This window comes from Hemiscyllium ocellatum, chromosome 20 (assembly GCF_020745735.1).
Source record: "Hemiscyllium ocellatum isolate sHemOce1 chromosome 20, sHemOce1.pat.X.cur, whole genome shotgun sequence".
NCBI lineage: Eukaryota > Metazoa > Chordata > Chondrichthyes > Orectolobiformes > Hemiscylliidae > Hemiscyllium > Hemiscyllium ocellatum.
The window spans coordinates 24847233-24864814 of NC_083420.1; the positions used below are offsets into that span (position 1 = coordinate 24847233).

The 17582-nt window shown below is 40.9% G+C and overlaps 1 protein-coding gene across 2 annotated transcripts in view; it reads left to right on the forward strand.

Moving 5' to 3' along the window:
• Window positions 1-13517: 13517 nt before the first annotated feature.
• adcy9 (adenylate cyclase 9) overlaps window positions 13518-17582 on the forward strand; it is a 173005-nt gene continuing 168940 nt past the window's right edge. For both annotated transcript variants that reach the window (XM_060840646.1, XM_060840648.1), the window contains exon 1: window positions 13518-15353. In XM_060840646.1, coding sequence (XP_060696629.1) covers window positions 13640-15353 — 1714 coding nt within the window. In that variant the 5' untranslated portion in view covers window positions 13518-13639. The remainder of the gene's footprint in view (window positions 15354-17582) is intronic.

Here is a 17582-nt window from a genome sequence, read left to right on the forward strand (position 1 = left end):
ATTCTTTGAAGTACCTCAGGACATATTTAGTGTTAATTTTTTGTGAAGCAACAAGGATGCATGTCATAAATTAGCAGCTTTACTTTCAGACTAAATTAGAGTTGGAGATTTTATTTTATTGTGTGAATACACATCAGTCTTCACCATCGTGTTCCATCAATGAGAAAAATCTATCTTAAATGACAATAAAATCTAATTTTGATAATCAGAATATTTTTGAAAAACAGCAAGAAGTAACTGTCAGGATAAAGCGGAAGCCAAATTGAGAGAGACAGAGTGAGAGAGAGAGACAGAGAGAGAGAGGGAGACTTGATAGATCTGATTGAAACAGCAAAATGCCATTTTAGAATTATGTCTCAGCTCAAAATGGAACACAATACTGAAAATTGTTTAGATGCTTCAAGGGGAATCTCTACCATGAACCATGGTGATGAAAAGTCAGTGATCACTAAAATAGATTGTATACAATCTGGGAAAGCTAGTCACTTTGGTTCAGTGCTGAGAATAGAGCTTGATTACAAATGGTATTAAGTCTGATGAATTATTTAGGGAGAACTTACTGTATGTCGTCTTTATTTCAAATGTTTACAATGTACCAAATGCAGCTGTTATGTATTTACACCAAATCATCTGCAGGTTGCGCTAGGAGACCAAACTACTACTTGCAGGTTAAACAGCAACTCAGAATCCCTACAGCATGGAAGCAGACCATTTAGCCTATTGAGTCCACACCAACCCTCCAAATAGCATCCCACCCAGAGATACCCCCACCTGCACTTTATTCCTGAATTTCACCATGGTTAATCTACCTAGCCTTGCACATACCTGGACACAAAGGCCAATCCGTATAACTGCACATCTTTAGACCGTGGGAGGAAACCCACCCAGATATGGGAAGAATGTGCAAACTCCACACAGACACTTGCCTGAGTGTGGAATTGCACACTGATCTCGGGTGATATGAGGCAGTAGTGCTAACCACAGAGCCTCCATGCCACACACTTATTCAATGGCCAAAACACAATTCATACCAGTGCCAGGATTTTAAAAAAAAATCTACTCTGGCAAACATTAATCATTAAGAAAAATTAATCATAAGATGCTATGTTTAATTTAATGTAATTTAAATTTACATCCATGCAGGCACAATATAGTTTACTTCAAGTTTGGTTTTTAATACACTATTTTCTTTCAATGAGATGACATAATGAGTTGTGCAAATAAAGTATTGTGACTGGGACAAAAATGAAAGCTATGCAGCAGAAAGATGGAAAAATGTTGTTCTTGTGAATGGTCACTGACTCTGCTTTCTCTCCAAAAATGCTGCCAGGTCTATTGAGTTTCTCCAGAAATTTCTGTTTTTTGTTTCAGATTTTCAGTATCCACAACTTTATTATTCTGGAAAAATATTTGAAAGAGATGCAGCAACAAGAAAGATGGAATATAAAAATGAATTGCACAATGGCCTAAATAGTGGAATCTCAAGGTATAGAGGCAAATGATGGACCAAACATTTTGATATCAGAGGTAAAGCCACTTTGAAATAGAGTACTGGTGAAGCTCCAGGCATAGATTAAGTAACAACAGAATACTTAAAAGCTTCTGAAGAAACAAATAGAAGTCATAACATACACAACGTATGCCAAAGGACATATTACAAGTGACTTGAGACTTTCATTTGTTAAGATACTTAAAGTTAAAATTATGAATGGCTTGTAGAACTATAGCTTATAGTGTCATCTCATTTAAAAGATATTGAAAATTACAATAAAAGATATACTTGAAACAGGAATTGATGAAATGCATCCTGGATTTAGATTCAGAGAACAAAAGTGGGACAGTTAACAAAAAAAAAATCTTGAATAAGTATCCAGCAGTCAACAAGAACATTTACATATATTTCATAGATTATGAAAAGTAGTTGATTGTGTTTATGAAAGGAACATGATACTCCAGTAAGATTTATCCAGGGCTACTTTGGATCCAAACATAATCTAACTGTCCATCTTCTAGTCTGATGGGAGAAGTAAAGACAGAAAAGTATAACAAGGCTGTGTGCTGTCAAAATTATTCACACTTGTACTGAAAATTAATATTCAGAGTCAGGTCTACTTCTAGGGGTACTAATTGCAGACCTGTGGTACAAAAGGTGGTATGCTGACAACAAAGCACTACTTATCGAATCATAAGAGGTTCCACAAAATATTATAGATGAAATAAAATCTCCAAGTTTAGGATATGGATTAAGTTTGAACACCAAAAATACAAAAATGATATTAGACAGAACTAATACATTGGAAGAAAGCTAGCGTGAAAATTGAAGTAGATGGTATCACATTGGAACAGATAAATAAACGACTATTTAAGACAAGAGATAATAGAACACGGTTGATGTGATGCCAAAGTCAGAAGACTGGAGATAATCAGACATGATTTCGTGAAGGTGAACAATGTGTTAACAAGAAAATCCAAGCTATTAGCACTGAAAACAACTCATAATAAATAAAAAAAGTGGGAAAAAATGAGATCTTTGAAATGTGGATATTAAGTCACTTACTTAAAATTTAACAAGCCAGAAAATGAACGAATAAGTGCTTGAATTGCAGAGCAAAAATAACTCTTTAGAAAGTGACATCCAGAAAAGAAAATAATGATTTTGGACATTTGATCAGGGCTGAAAAGCTATGACAGTCCTTCCATAGGACAAAGTAGAGAGTAGCAGAAAGAGTGATCAAGCTAGGCATTGTTGGATGACAGGCATTACAAAGTGGTTAGCTACAGTCAAGATACAGAGGATATGCGAGAATGGTGCAAGACAGATGTGCATGACATACCATGAATAGGAACATAAAAGCCTTCCTTTCTTCATGACAGAACTGCTGAATATGGAGCCAGGTCCTTTGTCCTTGGTGTTCTCTTACCACCAAATGTGGTGGAAAATTGATAAGTCTCCACCAAACACCCAAAACATTAATAAGAGTACTGCTGCTGGCATTATTCCAATTTCAGTTCCAATGTAACAATAATATCCTTAACAGAAGCAGAAAGCTTTTTTGAATTAATATTTTACACACTTTAATGTAGCAGTAAAACTTCACAGAAATGAGAATGGACAGGACAGTCATTTTGCAGCAGTGAGTTTCAGACCTTTTTTAAGCACTGTTAAGTTTAAGACAGCTTTTATAATACCAAATTATATCCCTCCATGGTTACTATTCTGTTGTTTGACCAATCCAATTTCTGGGATGGCCGATCTGACATATGAAGAGATGCTGGATTGGTTAGGAAAATATTCACTGGAGTTCAGAAGAATGAGGGAAACTTATAAAATTCAAACAAAATTGGGCAGGGTATTCACAGGAAGGACATTCCTGATGAAAAGGGGGAGGGCATTTAGGATTGAGAGGAAGAGAAATTTCTTCAGCCAGAGGATAAGGAGTTGTGGAGTTTTCTGCCACAGAAAGTGGTAAGGCAAAAGCATTGAATATTTTCAAGAAGGAGTTAGATATAGCTCTTAGAGCTAAAGGGATAAAGGGTATGGGGAGAAAGTGAGAACATGATATTGATTATCCAACTCAATCATGATCATATTGAATGGCAGAGCAGACTAGAAGGACCAAATAGCCTACTCCTGCTCTTATTTTCTGTATTTCACCCATTCATCAAGCTACCCAGGAGTAACGCTTTCTTGAACATGTGGAATGATACAGTTCTGTACAGTTCCTGGCAGAAAATAGACAAGCACCATGTGATATCATTGTCTTCCTAAGCTGAATCTGCCAGGATACCATTTGGAGTCTCTTTCAACTGAGGCTTTTCAATTTTTAATTAAGACCTCTGCATTGTAATGTCAGCCTGGTCCATCCATCAATGTTTAATCCAGAGGATCCTAATAACTCGAGGGTAAATTGTGTGGTTAGAGTTTCTGATGATGAAATATATGAAATTTTAAATGAAGATTTCTCTGTTTTCAAAGCAAAGGATGAACTCAACACAAATGCAAGAGCTACTCTGTGAGAAGGAAAGTGTGTGTGTGTTTCTGTGCTCAGAGTCAGAGGGTTGTCAGTTCAGGTACAACTCCAATACATATACATAGATTTATAATTCAATAAGTCTAGAGGAGCCCAAATGATTTCCTCATTATTAATTTAAGTGGATAGAAAAATCAAATATAACTTAGGTACAGTGTGTACTCCTACTCATTTGATCTTTCTACATTCTTACTACCAGTAAATGACCTGGTTACTATTTCTAAAAGCAGCTTGCTAAAGTTTGAATGAGATTTGTCACTGTGATGCTTTAGTGTTAAGAGAACAATTCCATTGTTGAACAGATTATTTGTTCCCAAGATCAACGGAGAAGTTTTCTTACTAGCATTGCTATAATAGGACAACATATTTGTTGCACTTCATACCATCAGTTTTGGATCGTGTCTCTATTTAAAAAATGGTGTAAAGTGACTTTTATCCCATCTAATATCTCTTGGGCTGAGTTTATTCTGGAACATTCATCAGAAATAGTTTCCTGGATTGAAGCCAGTCTTTACTTATACCCAGTACTCTGTTTTACAATTTACTGGGATTTATTTTTGTATGATGCTGTGCTAGTCTGAAGTGATTTAATTTGACAGTTTTTTTTCTGTTCAGCTCTTTCTGTTAGACTGCATGTTCATTACAACCACAGACCATTCTGCCCATAGAGTCTACTCGACCATTCAATCACAGCTGATGTATTTCTCAACCCCATTCTCTTGCCTTTGCCACATGACCTTCAATCCCCCTACTAATCAAGAATCTCTGTATTACATATACTCAATGATTTGGTGTCCAAGGTCTTTTGTGGCAATGAACTCCACCATTAACCATCCTCTGGCTGAAGAAATTCCTCATCAGCTTTCTAAAGGGTTGACCCTTCACTCTGAGGCTAGGCCCTTGGGTCCTAGTCTCTACTACCAGTGAAAACATCTTCTCCATGTCCACTCCAACCAAATGTCTCAATATTCTGCACATTGTAATGAGACTCCCCCATCATCCTTCTAAACTCCATTGGGTACAGACCAAGAGTCCTCATTTGTTACTCATACGACAAGCCCTTCATTCCAGAGATTATTCTTGTACATCTCTTCTGGACGCTGTCCAAGGTCAGCATATCCTTTCGTTGATACAGGGCCCATAACTACCCAACATATTCAAAATACATTCTAACCACATCCTTATACAGACTTGGCAGTACGTCCCTACTCTAGTATTCCAGTTCTCTTGAAATTATTGCTAACATTCCATTTGTCTTCCTAACTGCAAATTGAACCTAAGGAGAATTTTGAATGTGTACTAAGTTCCTTTACGCTTCAGATTTCTGAAGCGCTTCCCCATTTAGAAAATAGTCTGCACCTCTATTCTTCTTACCAATGCTTAACCTCACACTTCCCCACATTGTATTCGATTTGCCAGATCTTTACCCACTCTCCTAGCCTGTCTAATCCATCTGCAGCCATCCCACCTTCTCAAAACTGTCTCTCTACCTATCTTTGCCATCTGCAAACTTAGCAATAATGCCATCAGATTCTTCATCCAGATAGTGAATGTATAACGTGTTACCTGGAGCTCATTGTTGCACTCAATGGTTCCAACAAGCTGATTGTATTGGGTTTGCACTCATTTGAACTATGTTCAGGTGAACAATTAATTAAACTTTAAATAGTCACCTTAAGTAATAAAGCCCTTGTTATAATTGAAAGATAAACACATATGGAATAAAATCAATTAGACCGAAGTTCAATTTGAAATACAACTATTAGACAAAATGCTGCCAAGAGCTGAGCCCGTGACCAAATTGTCAAGGAATGTGCTACTGAACTGATTGACTGGTTCGAAAAGTGTGATGCTAGAAAAGCACAGCAGGTCAGGAATCATCTGAGGAGCAGGAGGGTATACATTTTGGGCATAAGCCCTTCATCATCTAGCACCACACTTTTCAATTCTGACTCTCCAGCATCTACAGTCCTCACTTTCACCTGACAGACTGGTTCTCCAACATAAGGTATTGGGAGGAGGATGATGCAGGGCTGAGCTCATCATTCTCTTCATAACTAACTCTTACCTCAGCCAGAAAGCAATGGCACTGGTGATTTGCTAGTATTTTGCCACAAGGCGAAGACAAGTGTGAAATTTCTGAAATTGTGGTTGATACATTGAATCCCACTGTTGGTTACTACATTTTATTGTTACAAAATATTAATTATATGCAGTACTTACTGGAAACAAAAGAGGCACTTGTTGCAAAATTCCAATAAGTCAAAACAGATCAGAATTCTTTAAACAGTAGTTCCTGAGTTTGTTGGTTGGAGAAGAAAACAGACCAAAACAGAAGCAAACTCCTGCAGAAAAGAACTGTTAAGTTATACAGTTAAAAAGGAAACTGAACTACATGGAGTCTGTGCAGTTTGTGACTCAGTGAAATAAAGAACAACTGGATGAATCCATGCCACTGGAATGCAAGAAGAAATTCTAGCAATTAGTACGCAACAAAATGTTGGAGTCAGGGCTCTAGAAAAATCCTGGGACGAATGAGGGTCAGAAGAAACCATGTGTCATTAATAGTTTAGTAAGGAGGTCGGTTAGCTCAGTTGGCTTGACAGCTGGTTTGTAATGCAGAATGCTGCCGCCAATAGCTTGGGTTCAATTTTTGCACTGGCTTATTTTTGTTTAAATTGCATTTGCGGGACGTGAGCATTGCTGGCTGGTCAACATTTATTGCCCATTCCTAATTGCCCTTGAGAAGATGGTGACGAGCTGCTGTCTTGAATTGCTGCAGTCCCCCTGTTGTGGGTTGAACCTCAATGCCATTCAGGAGGGAATTCCAGGATTTTGATCCAGTGATGATTGACGGCTGACATGAAGGACTCTTCTGCTCAATCTCTCCCCTTGCCTGCAGTGTGATGGCCTTCAAGTTAACCCACCAATGAGAGAGCAGCCCAATGGTCACTTTATCTTTACCACAGTGAGTAACAGTGAAGGAAATTTACAAACAATAATTGTTTGTGCAACTCAGCCAAATTAGAGCTAAGGCAAAAAGACGACTTGGTTAGTCTCTGTTTGTGAAAAGCTGTAATATTGCCAGGAAGTACTGGAGTGCTGTTTCCAAGAATCTTGGGGAACATAATCCCAGGGGAGACAAACCCAGAACTGGTTTGGGCAGTTCATGACATAATGTCTCAAGGGAGTTTCAATGCTAAATGATAAAAAAAAAGAAATGTAATCATGTGAAGTTTTAATGTGTTTTGATAATTGACTCTCTCTAATAGCTGGGGTGATTGCTCAGAAGTGCACATGATACACGTTGATCATGTTTACCACTTGATGTCCTCTGTGGGGTGTTCAACCATAGTTAGTCTATCACCCATATTTTCCTCATGTTAAAAATTTAATATTAGATTGCAAATCATATCCACCTGTGCGATAATCTAAGCATGTTTGAGTAATTTTTATTCATAATAAACTTGTTATTCTTTGTTGACTAAAGAAATCTAGCTGACTTTTCTTCTAAAACTAAACCAGACCAAAACAAATACAATTATCCATATTAATAATCTGTAATTAGCAGTAGAAGAGTAAGACTAGAAAAAAATATCAATATAGCTTTTATCCTCAGTCGTAACATTGCTATCAAACATTTAGGATATACATTTTTGACAATAGATGCCAGTGAAAACAAAATTACAAACAGTTAAAATCTTCAAGTTCCATAAATGGTTTGGTGAATATATGGATATGATGTGTATTGAACCAAATCTGAAGATCCTAGCTTTTACTCCTAGTCTATGCTAAATCCATTTATTTCAATAATTTGGTATCATGAACTGGTTTCAACGTGCCTGGATTAAAGAGAAATGTCCAGCCAAATTTCAATTCCTGAATGTCATCTGGCGACAGCTGTGGGAAAGTGCCTACTTACAGCTGTTGATTAAAGATAGGATTGAATTAAATGGTGTTGTCCCCATTGCAGGAGTAGTATGCCAACTCATAAGAACATAGACCATTACAGCGCAGTACAGGCCCTTCAGCCCTCGATGTTGCTGCGCCCTATCACACCTACCTGAAGCCCATCCCACCTACACTATTCCATGTATGTCCATATTCCTGCCCAATGACAACTTAAATGCACTTAAACTTGGCGAATCTACTACCGTTGCAGGCAAAGCATTCCATACCCGTACTACTTTCTGAGTAAAGAAACTACCTCTGACATCTGTCTTATACCTATCTCCCCTCACTTTAAAGTTGTGTCCCCTTGTGTTTGCCGTTCCCATACTTGGAAAAAGGCTCTCCCTGTCCAACCTATCTAACCCTCTGATTATCTTGTATGTCTCTATTAAGTCACCTCTCAACCTTCTTCTCTCTAATGAGAACAGCCTCAAGGTCCTCAGCCTTTCCTCCTAAGACATTCCTTCCATACCAGGCAGCATCCTAGTAAATCTCCTTTGCATCCTTTCCAAAGCTTCCACATCCTTCTTATAATGCAGTGATTAGAACTGTACACAATACTCCAAGTGTGGCTGTACCAGAGCTTTGTACAGCTGCAGCATAACCTCCTGGTTCTGGAACTCAAACTCCCTATTAATAAAGGCCAAAACACTGTATGCCTTCTTAACAACCCTGTCAATCTGGGTGGCAACTTTCAGGGATCTGTGTACATGGACACAGAGATCTCTCTGCTCATCTGCACTCCCAAGAATCTTACCATTTGCAGTACTTTGCAGTCCGATTACTCCGTCCAAAGTGTATCATCTCACACTTGTCCACATTAAACTCCATTTGCCACCTCTCAGCCCTGCTCTGCACCCAACTATGTCTCTCTGCAACCTACTACATCCTTCAATCACTATCCAACAACTCCACTGACCTTAGCAAGCAAAATGGCTTGCAGTTATAAAGCACCTTTCATGATCTCAAGACAGTTCGAATACTCTACAGCCAATTAAGTACTTTTGAAGTATAGTCACTGTTGTACTGTTGGAAACATGACAACCAATTTGCACACAGCAATGTGATAATGACCAGATCATTGTTTCGTGATGTTGATTGTAGAACAAATATTGGTTAGATCAACAGCAAAAAAAATTTCCTTTTTTTCTTTGAAACAGTGCTGTGTGATCTTCTATTTCCACCTGACAAACTGAACAGATCATCAGCTTAACATCTAATCTGAAAGATAGCACTTGACAGTACAGTGTTCCTTCAGTGCCCACTACAGTGGGAAGTCCTGGAGTGTGATTTTGCCTTCTAATAGAAGGAGGCATTTGTTACAATCAGGCGATGCCAAACAAGATACAACTTGTATTGGTTTCACAAAGCTTCCACTCCAGCCACAAACTTAAGGGGTAACGTCAGCCTTGAGATACTTCTGAAGGATGATCTTTTATTTTACTTTGGAGTGGCAGTGAGGATTTCATTAATGTTAGGAAATAATGTTAACTTTTCCTTCACATCTTCATTGTCAAGGATTGTGGCATTGACATTGGTTATATTGTACATGGTTGACCTGTAGCGAAGTATCAGGAGGCTTTCATGTGTACAATTGGAAATTCTGGTAGTGTATCCAAGATACTATTCTGGTGGCAAAAATTAGGGTACGGGAATAAGGGTCACGCTCAACCTTTCCAGTAGAAATGCATCCTCCTGTTTGTGCCTTCAGCTGAATCTTCCCAGGAATGATGTGGAAAGCCAGTGTTGGACTGGATGGACAAAGTTAAAAGTCACAATACCAGGTTACAGTCCAATAGCTTTATTTGGAAGCACTAGTTTTCGGAGTGCTGCTCTTTCATCAGGTGGTTGTAGAGCAGGACCATAAGACACACAATTCATAACAAAAGATTTGTGTCATACAACTGAAATGATATTTTGAACAAAGCTAGATTGTTGTTAAGCCTTTCACCTTTTAGAATGGGTTTGCAAGTTTGGTTCATTAGTATGTACCCAGAACTTTTAAGTCACATTCTCAAGATAACTTAAGGTTTTATTAAAAAAAAGTGAAATCTCAGCTTAGACAATGCATTAAAAGTTATAAGGTTAGAGTCTGCCTGTATCCCAATTTTGAGTCAGACTGGTTCTATTTCCAAGGTGAAATTTACAAAATATTACATGGATTGACTGCCTGCAATTGTGCATTTTTTGCGCAAAATAGAATGTATCTGCAAATATAATTCTGCAAATACAAATTCACCCCACAGACTTGTGTGTGCACATGCATGAGAGGGAGAAAGAAAGTGCGAGTGTGATGAAGTATAAGTCTGTGAGAGGGTGTGCACGTGAGTGTGTATGGGAGGCGCATGTATTAATGACAGAAAGCATGTGTATGACAGAGGGTCTGCATGAGTATGTGCGTACATGTGAGGGAGTGTATAGTGTAGTGGGTTACCTGTAGTGTGACATGAATCCAAGGTCCCGGTTGAGGCCATCCTTATGGGTACAGACTTGGCTCTCAGTCACTTTGCATTGTTGCCTATCCCGAAATCGCCTTGGAGATGGTCACCCGAAGATTCAAGGCCAAATGTCTCTGACTGAAGTGTTTTTTGACTGGGAGGAAACACCCCTGTCTGGTGATTAAGTGTCTGAGTAGAGGCTGAGTGTCAGGTTTGGTACCCATGAGGATGGCCTCAACTGGGACCTTGGGGTCATGTCACACTACTGGTGACTCACTATACTATACTCTTTCCCCACCCCCCTCCTTGTCCTTGTCTCTCACACACACACACACACACACACACACACACACACACACACACACACACACACACTCTCTTTCTTACACACCCACACCCCCCCCACCTCACAGGCTTATACTCCATCTCACAAACACACATTCTCTCATGTGCACACAAACTCACTGTCTCTCTCTTGCACACACAAGTCTATGGGGTGAATTTGCATTTACAGAATTATAGTTGCAGATACATTCTATCTTGCTCAAAAAAATACACAACCTACATACAGTCAATCCATGTAATATTTTGTAAATTCCACCTTGGAAATAGAACCAGTCTGAATTATGATTGGGATACAGACAGACTCTAACCTCATACCATTGTCTAAGCGGAGATGTCACTTTTTAAAAAAATAAAACCTTAAGTTATCTGGAGAATGTGACCTGAAAGAAGTTATGGGATTTACATATTAATGAATGAAAACGTTCAACCCACTCTAAAAGATGAAAGACTTAATCTTGGTTTGTTCAATATATAAATTTAATTGCATGACACTAATCTTTTTTTTATAAATTGTGTGTCTTATGGTCCAGCTCCACAACTAGCTGATGAAAGAGCAATGCTCTGAAAACTAGTACTTTCAAGTAAACCTGTTGGACTATAACCTGGTGTTGTGTGATTTTCAACCCCTTCCCAGGGAAAGATTTGACATTTCTGTTGTCTGTGGGCAGATTCTTAGCAAAGAATCCCAGGTTCCTGGTTTAGATTAGATTACTTAGTGTGGAAACAGGCCCTTCAGCCCAACAAGTCCACACCGACCCACCGAAGAGTAACCCACCCAGACTCATTTCCCTCTGACTAATACACATAACACTATGGGCAATTTAGCATGGCCAATTAACCTGACCTGCACATCTTTGGACTGTGGGAGGAAACCGAGGACCCGGAGGAAACCCGCACCGACACAGGGAGAATATGCAAACTCCACACAGTAAATTGCCATAGGCTGGAATCAAACCTGGGACCCTGATGCAGTGAGGCAGCAGTGCTAACCACTGAGTCACCGTGCTGCCCATTGACCTAGTTGATAATTCTCTATCATTCCAAGTCCTTGATAGAAGCCTGCATGTCTTTTAGTTTAACATGAGGGCCTTGCAACACAATTATTATCCAAATAATCTTAACAGATTGTGCTATGGCCTCAGTGACATGCTGAAATAAGATGGCCAGAACCACCTTGCATTTGCAGCCTTCTTCCAGATACAGAATCCTCCTTTATTTCTTCTTCTGTTGAGGACTTTTGGACCATACTTTCTCTGACACTGTTCCTGTGCTTGCTACCACATAGCAAGGAGCTCCCAATTCATTGTTCAAAGGACTGTGATAGCACACAAATCTCTCTATCATGGCAAGGTGGTGATTCACAAAGAGCACTTTAACAAGTTGAGCCTATTGCTGACCATGCCCTGTTGCAAATGGGCACAACCCCTTTAGTTATTTGGACAGTTGGGACTTGGGACTGTATAATGAATATTCATATCTGACAGAAGTAAGGCCATTGATGAAGGAGCTGAAGATGAACTGGTCTGGGACACCAGCCTGAGAAACTTTGCAGTGCTGTCTTGAGGACGGAATGATTGGCTTCCAACAATCATAACCTTCTTCCTTGTGTTAGGCATAATTCCAATCAATGGAGAGCTTCTCCATTTTCATTAGCTTTAATCTATTTCCATCATCCTTTTCAGGTAGGTACAGCTATCCAAGGCATTGGCCACTTTTGGAACACAGAGTTCAGTTCTAGTCTCCTGGCTCAAGGAAAGACACTGTGAAACTTGAAAGGTGTCAGAAAAGATTTATGAGAGTTACCAGAGTTATAGCTATAGAGAGGTCGAAAAGCTGGGGCTATTTTTCCCTGGAGTGTCAGAGACTGAGGGGTGACCTTTTGAAGTTTACAAAATCACAAGGGGCATGGATAGGGTGAATAGTCAAGGTCTTTTCCCCAGGGTAAGGAGGTTTAAAACTAGAGAAGGTATAGGTTTAAGAGGATAGAGGAAAGATTTAAAAAAAGGACCAGACGTTTTCACACAGAAGATGATGCATGCATGGAAGCATGGAATGAGCTACCAGAGGTGGTGGTGGAGACAGATATAATTACAACATTTAAAGGACATTTAGATGGGTACATGAATAGGAAGGGTTCAGAGGACTATGGGCCAAATGCTGGCAAATGGGACGAGATTAATTTAGAACATCTGGTCGCCATAAACGAGCTGAACCAAAAGGTCTGTTTCCGTGCTATAAATTTCTATTACTCAATTTAAATTCTCAACAACCATGTTGTGTACTATAGAAAAATTCGGTTCCTTTCACGTCCTCTGGTCATTGACTTCTTGCTAACTAAAATATTTCACAACTCTAAACATCTATCAAATTTCCTCAATTTTCTTGGCTGAAAGAATAACAATTACGGGATCTCCATAAAACCAAAACCGGGAATGCTTAGTAGTGCTCTAGTAAATAACAAATTATAAACTTACCCTACACCTCAGGAACCATAACCTGTCATCGAACCACATTTTTATCTCAATATCCAGATATCCTCGCCTTCCTTTTCCAGCGCCTGCGCAGCGCAGCGCAGCCTACAAGCACGAGCAGATCACATGACTCATGCCGATGGCGGTTCGGGTTTGATTTGATTGAAGGAGGGAGACAGTCAGAATGCGCGTGCGCATGAGCGGGAGGGTGGGAGAGAGGGACCTCTTTCCGGTAGCGAATTCCCGGATGAGCCCCCCTTCCCTCAGTCCCGGCCGCGGCGGAAATGGTGGATGGAGCAAATGAGCGGCCGTACAGTTCAGAACACGACACGGCGACAACATTAGCGACAGGGCGCCGATTTCGGCTCCCACCACAGTCTCCCGCAGGTCGCGGACACTCTACATGGCGACCCAGCAACTGCGCGGTACCGAGGTTTACTGCGACGCCAGCGGAGACTGCAACCATGTTGCTGTCAAGATCAAAAGCCATAATATTCAGCATCAGCAGGAGGAGGAGGAGACGACGGCTCCTCAGCTCCAACACCAAGGCCCTGGGCCCACCAAGTACAGCATCTCATCCAGCTGTAGTTCTGGGGAGTCAGTCAAGCGGGCGGCCCGTAGTCCCCGGCGTCGCCGGCGCAAGTTTCCTCAGCTCTTCGAGCGGGCATCGGGCAAGTGGTGGGATCCCGCCTTCGACTCTCGGAACCTGGAGGACGCGTGTTTGGAGCGCTGCTTCCCGCAGACCCAGCGCCGCTTTAGGTACGCGTTGCTCTACCTCATGGTGGCTGCACTGCTCTGGGCCATTTACTTCGGCTGCAGCGTGAAGGACAAGGGCCAGGCTCTGGGGGCCGCTTTTCTGGCGCCCACCCTGCTCTTTCTGCTGTGTTGTGCCGGCCTGTTGGCGGTCACCTTCAGTGGACTCTACTCCCATCACTATGTCCGAATCTCTCTGCTCTTCACGTTACTGGTCTTCGCCTTATCGCTGGCTACTCGTTTCCAGGCCGGCACTGGCAGCGGTCTGGGCTGTAGCGGGAATGACAGCCAAGACTCATTTTCCTGCTGGAACTACCTATCGCCAGTTGGGAGTTTTTCCATCTGCGTGGAGGTGCTGCTGCTGCTCTACACGGTCATGCCGCTGCCTCTCTATCTCTGTTTTATCTTCGGCGTTTCTTACTCACTGTTGTTCGAAGTGTTGGGCTATCATCTAGGCAGCGTGGAGTGGCCCCAACCGCCAGGTTCTGGCCAGCATCTGCTTTTGGAAGCTACGGCCAAGCTTTTCTTACATGCCTGTGTGCATGCAGTGGGCATCCACCTCTTCATCATGTCACAAGTACGCTCTCGTACCACGTTCCTGAAAGTGGGCCAGTCTATCATGCACGGCAAGGACCTGGAAGTGGAGAAAGCCCTGAAGGAACGCATGATCCACTCGGTCATGCCCAGGATGGTGGCGGACGAGTTAATGAAGCAAGGAGACGACGAGAGCGAGAACTCCTTCAAGCGTTACTCCACCTCCAGCCCGAAAAGTAAGAAGAAGAAAACCTCTATACAGAGAGCGCACATCATCTTCAGGCCCTTCACCATGCAACGCATGGAACCCGTCAGCATCCTCTTCGCAGATATCGTGGGCTTCACTAAAATGAGCGCCAATAAATCCGCCCACCTGCTGGTCGGTCTCCTCAACGACCTTTTCGGGCGGTTCGATCGTCTCTGCGAAGGCACAGGATGCGAGAAGATAAGCACGTTGGGCGATTGCTACTACTGTGTGGCTGGTTGCCCCGAACCCCGCTCTGACCATGCGTATTGTTGTATCGAGATGGGATTGGGCATGATTCAGGCCATTGAACAGTTTTGTCAAGAGAAAAAAGAAATGGTTAACATGAGGGTCGGGGTGCACACGGGTACTGTCCTGTGTGGTATTTTGGGAATGAAACGCTTTAAGTTTGACGTTTGGTCCAACGATGTGAACTTGGCCAATTTGATGGAACAGCTTGGGGTGGCCGGAAAGGTCCACCTTTCGGAAGTTACGGCCAAGTATTTGGATGAACGTTATCTGAAAGAGGATGGGAAAGTGATGGAAAGGGTTGGCACGCAGAGTGTGGTGGCTGATCAACTGAAAGGTAATTAATTCACTTTCTTTCTGTATAGCGATGAATGAAATATTAAAGTTGGGTCCTTGATTCTCACTCAAACTGACTTTGTATGGTATGAAGATGAGTTATACTGGACTCAAACTATTAACTGTTTCTCTCTCTGCAGATGCTGCCAGATCTGAGTTTTTCCAGCAATCTTTGTTTCATATCCTATGAAATTTTGTTCATGCAAAATAATATATAGATTATAAAATTGTTTTATTGGCTAGCAATGTATCCATAGTTATGTTTGCCACTATGAATTGAATTGAATTTTTTGTCACGTGTACCGGGACACAGTGAAAAGCTTTGTCTTGTGAGCAATACAGACAGATCACATAGTTAAATAACTTAGATAAGTAAATCATAGGTAGAGAGCAAAAACCAAAACAGATACAGACGAATGCTAAGAGTTTGAGTCCATTCAGCATTCTCACAACAATAGGGTAGAAACTGTTTTGAAACTGGCTGCTGTGTGTGTGTGTGTGTGTGTGTGTGTGTGTATGCATGTGTGTTCAGACTTCTGTACGTTCTCCCCGATGGTAGAGGTTGTGGAAAAGCATTGCCAGGGTGGGATGGATCTTTGAGAATGCTGGCGGCCTTTCCCCTGGTAGATGGATTCTATAGATGGGAGGTTGGCCTTTGTGATTGTCAGGTCAAGTTCTTTACAGGATGAGATCAATGATGTGAGTGGGTGGAAAAGTTACAAATGGGATTCTGTCTCCAGAAGTGTAATGTGACATGTTTAGGGAGGATAAGAAAGCAAGCAGTACACAATAAATGCACAGTAAACTGAGACATTAGCGTGCATGCTTACAGGTTACTGAAGGTGGCAGGAACAGGTAGTTAAGGCAGTATTGGTGACGTATTGAGTGCACATGCAGTGCTGCATCTATATGCCCCAAATAAATGATTTGTACTTTTCTGGTTCCCATTTTACTGGAAGGAGAATTACTGTGGAGAAAATACAGTGAAGATTTACAAGCATGTGTCGGGGTTGAAAATTACAGCTGAGGGAATACTGGATAGGCTAGGGATATTGCCCTTAGGAAGGGGGTTGAATTAACATATACAAACTAATTGGAGGCTTGTATAGAATGGGCAGAGAAGACATATTTCCCTAATGAAAAATCATTTACCAAGAGTACAGGTTTAAGGTGATCAATAGAAAGATTAGAGGGGATGAGAAGAAAATCCTTTTCATCCACAGGGTGATAGCTATCTGGAATTTACTCATCAATTTGATGGTTGACATGAAAATTCTTGACACGTTTAAAGGAACTTGGGTCAGCACCTGAAATACTGTAAACTGTATTACTCTGGACCAAGTGCTGGATAACAGAATCCCTGCAGTGTGGAAGCGGGCTGTTTGGCCCATCAAGTCCACACTGACCCTTCGAAGAGCATCCCACTCAGATCCGTTCCACTACTTATCCCTATAACTCTGTATTTTCCATGGCTAATCCACTTACCTGCACATTTTTGGACTGTGGGAGGGAACCAGAGTACCCAAAGGAATCCTATGCAGGCACTGGGAAAATATCTGTATGGAATTTACAGTCATCTGAGGGTGGAATCAAAACCATGTCCCTAGGACTATGAGGAGCAGTGCTAAACACTTGAGCTGCTGTGCCGGTGTAGGATTAAATTAGTTGGCTAGTTTATTCAGCTACTGCAAATGCAGTGGCCTGAATGGTCTCTTTCTGTGCTATAACTCCTCTATGGTACTAACTTTAGGATTTCTGTAAAGTTTGAGTACTGAACAAGTTTAGTGGCAAGAAGGGATGAGGAAATTGATTTCTTGGTCACTGTTAAATTCTAAACATAAGTTTTAATTGGAAAAAATTAACAAAGTACTCTGCTGTAATCTTTCTTGTTTGAAATTTGTTACTTAATTTAACACTTATAGTCTTTACTATAACCAATATAACCATTGCTTTAAAACTATATTCTAGCTGTTAATTAGTAAAAGCTTTTAATTTATCGATTTACATTTGCTGCTGTCATTAGCTTGTTTTCAGTAAGTGGCGTCTCTCTCATATTTGGGTGCTTTGCAGATACAATGCTAGTGTGATTGATACTGACATGTAATTGTCATTTGAATATAATATACTACCTTTCTTAAAAGGTGTATCCATCCTGTTTTGTGACGTTCCAGTGCATTTTTTCTAAATGTTTTGGAGCACCAGGAATTAAAAAGATTAATTTGTTTTTAAA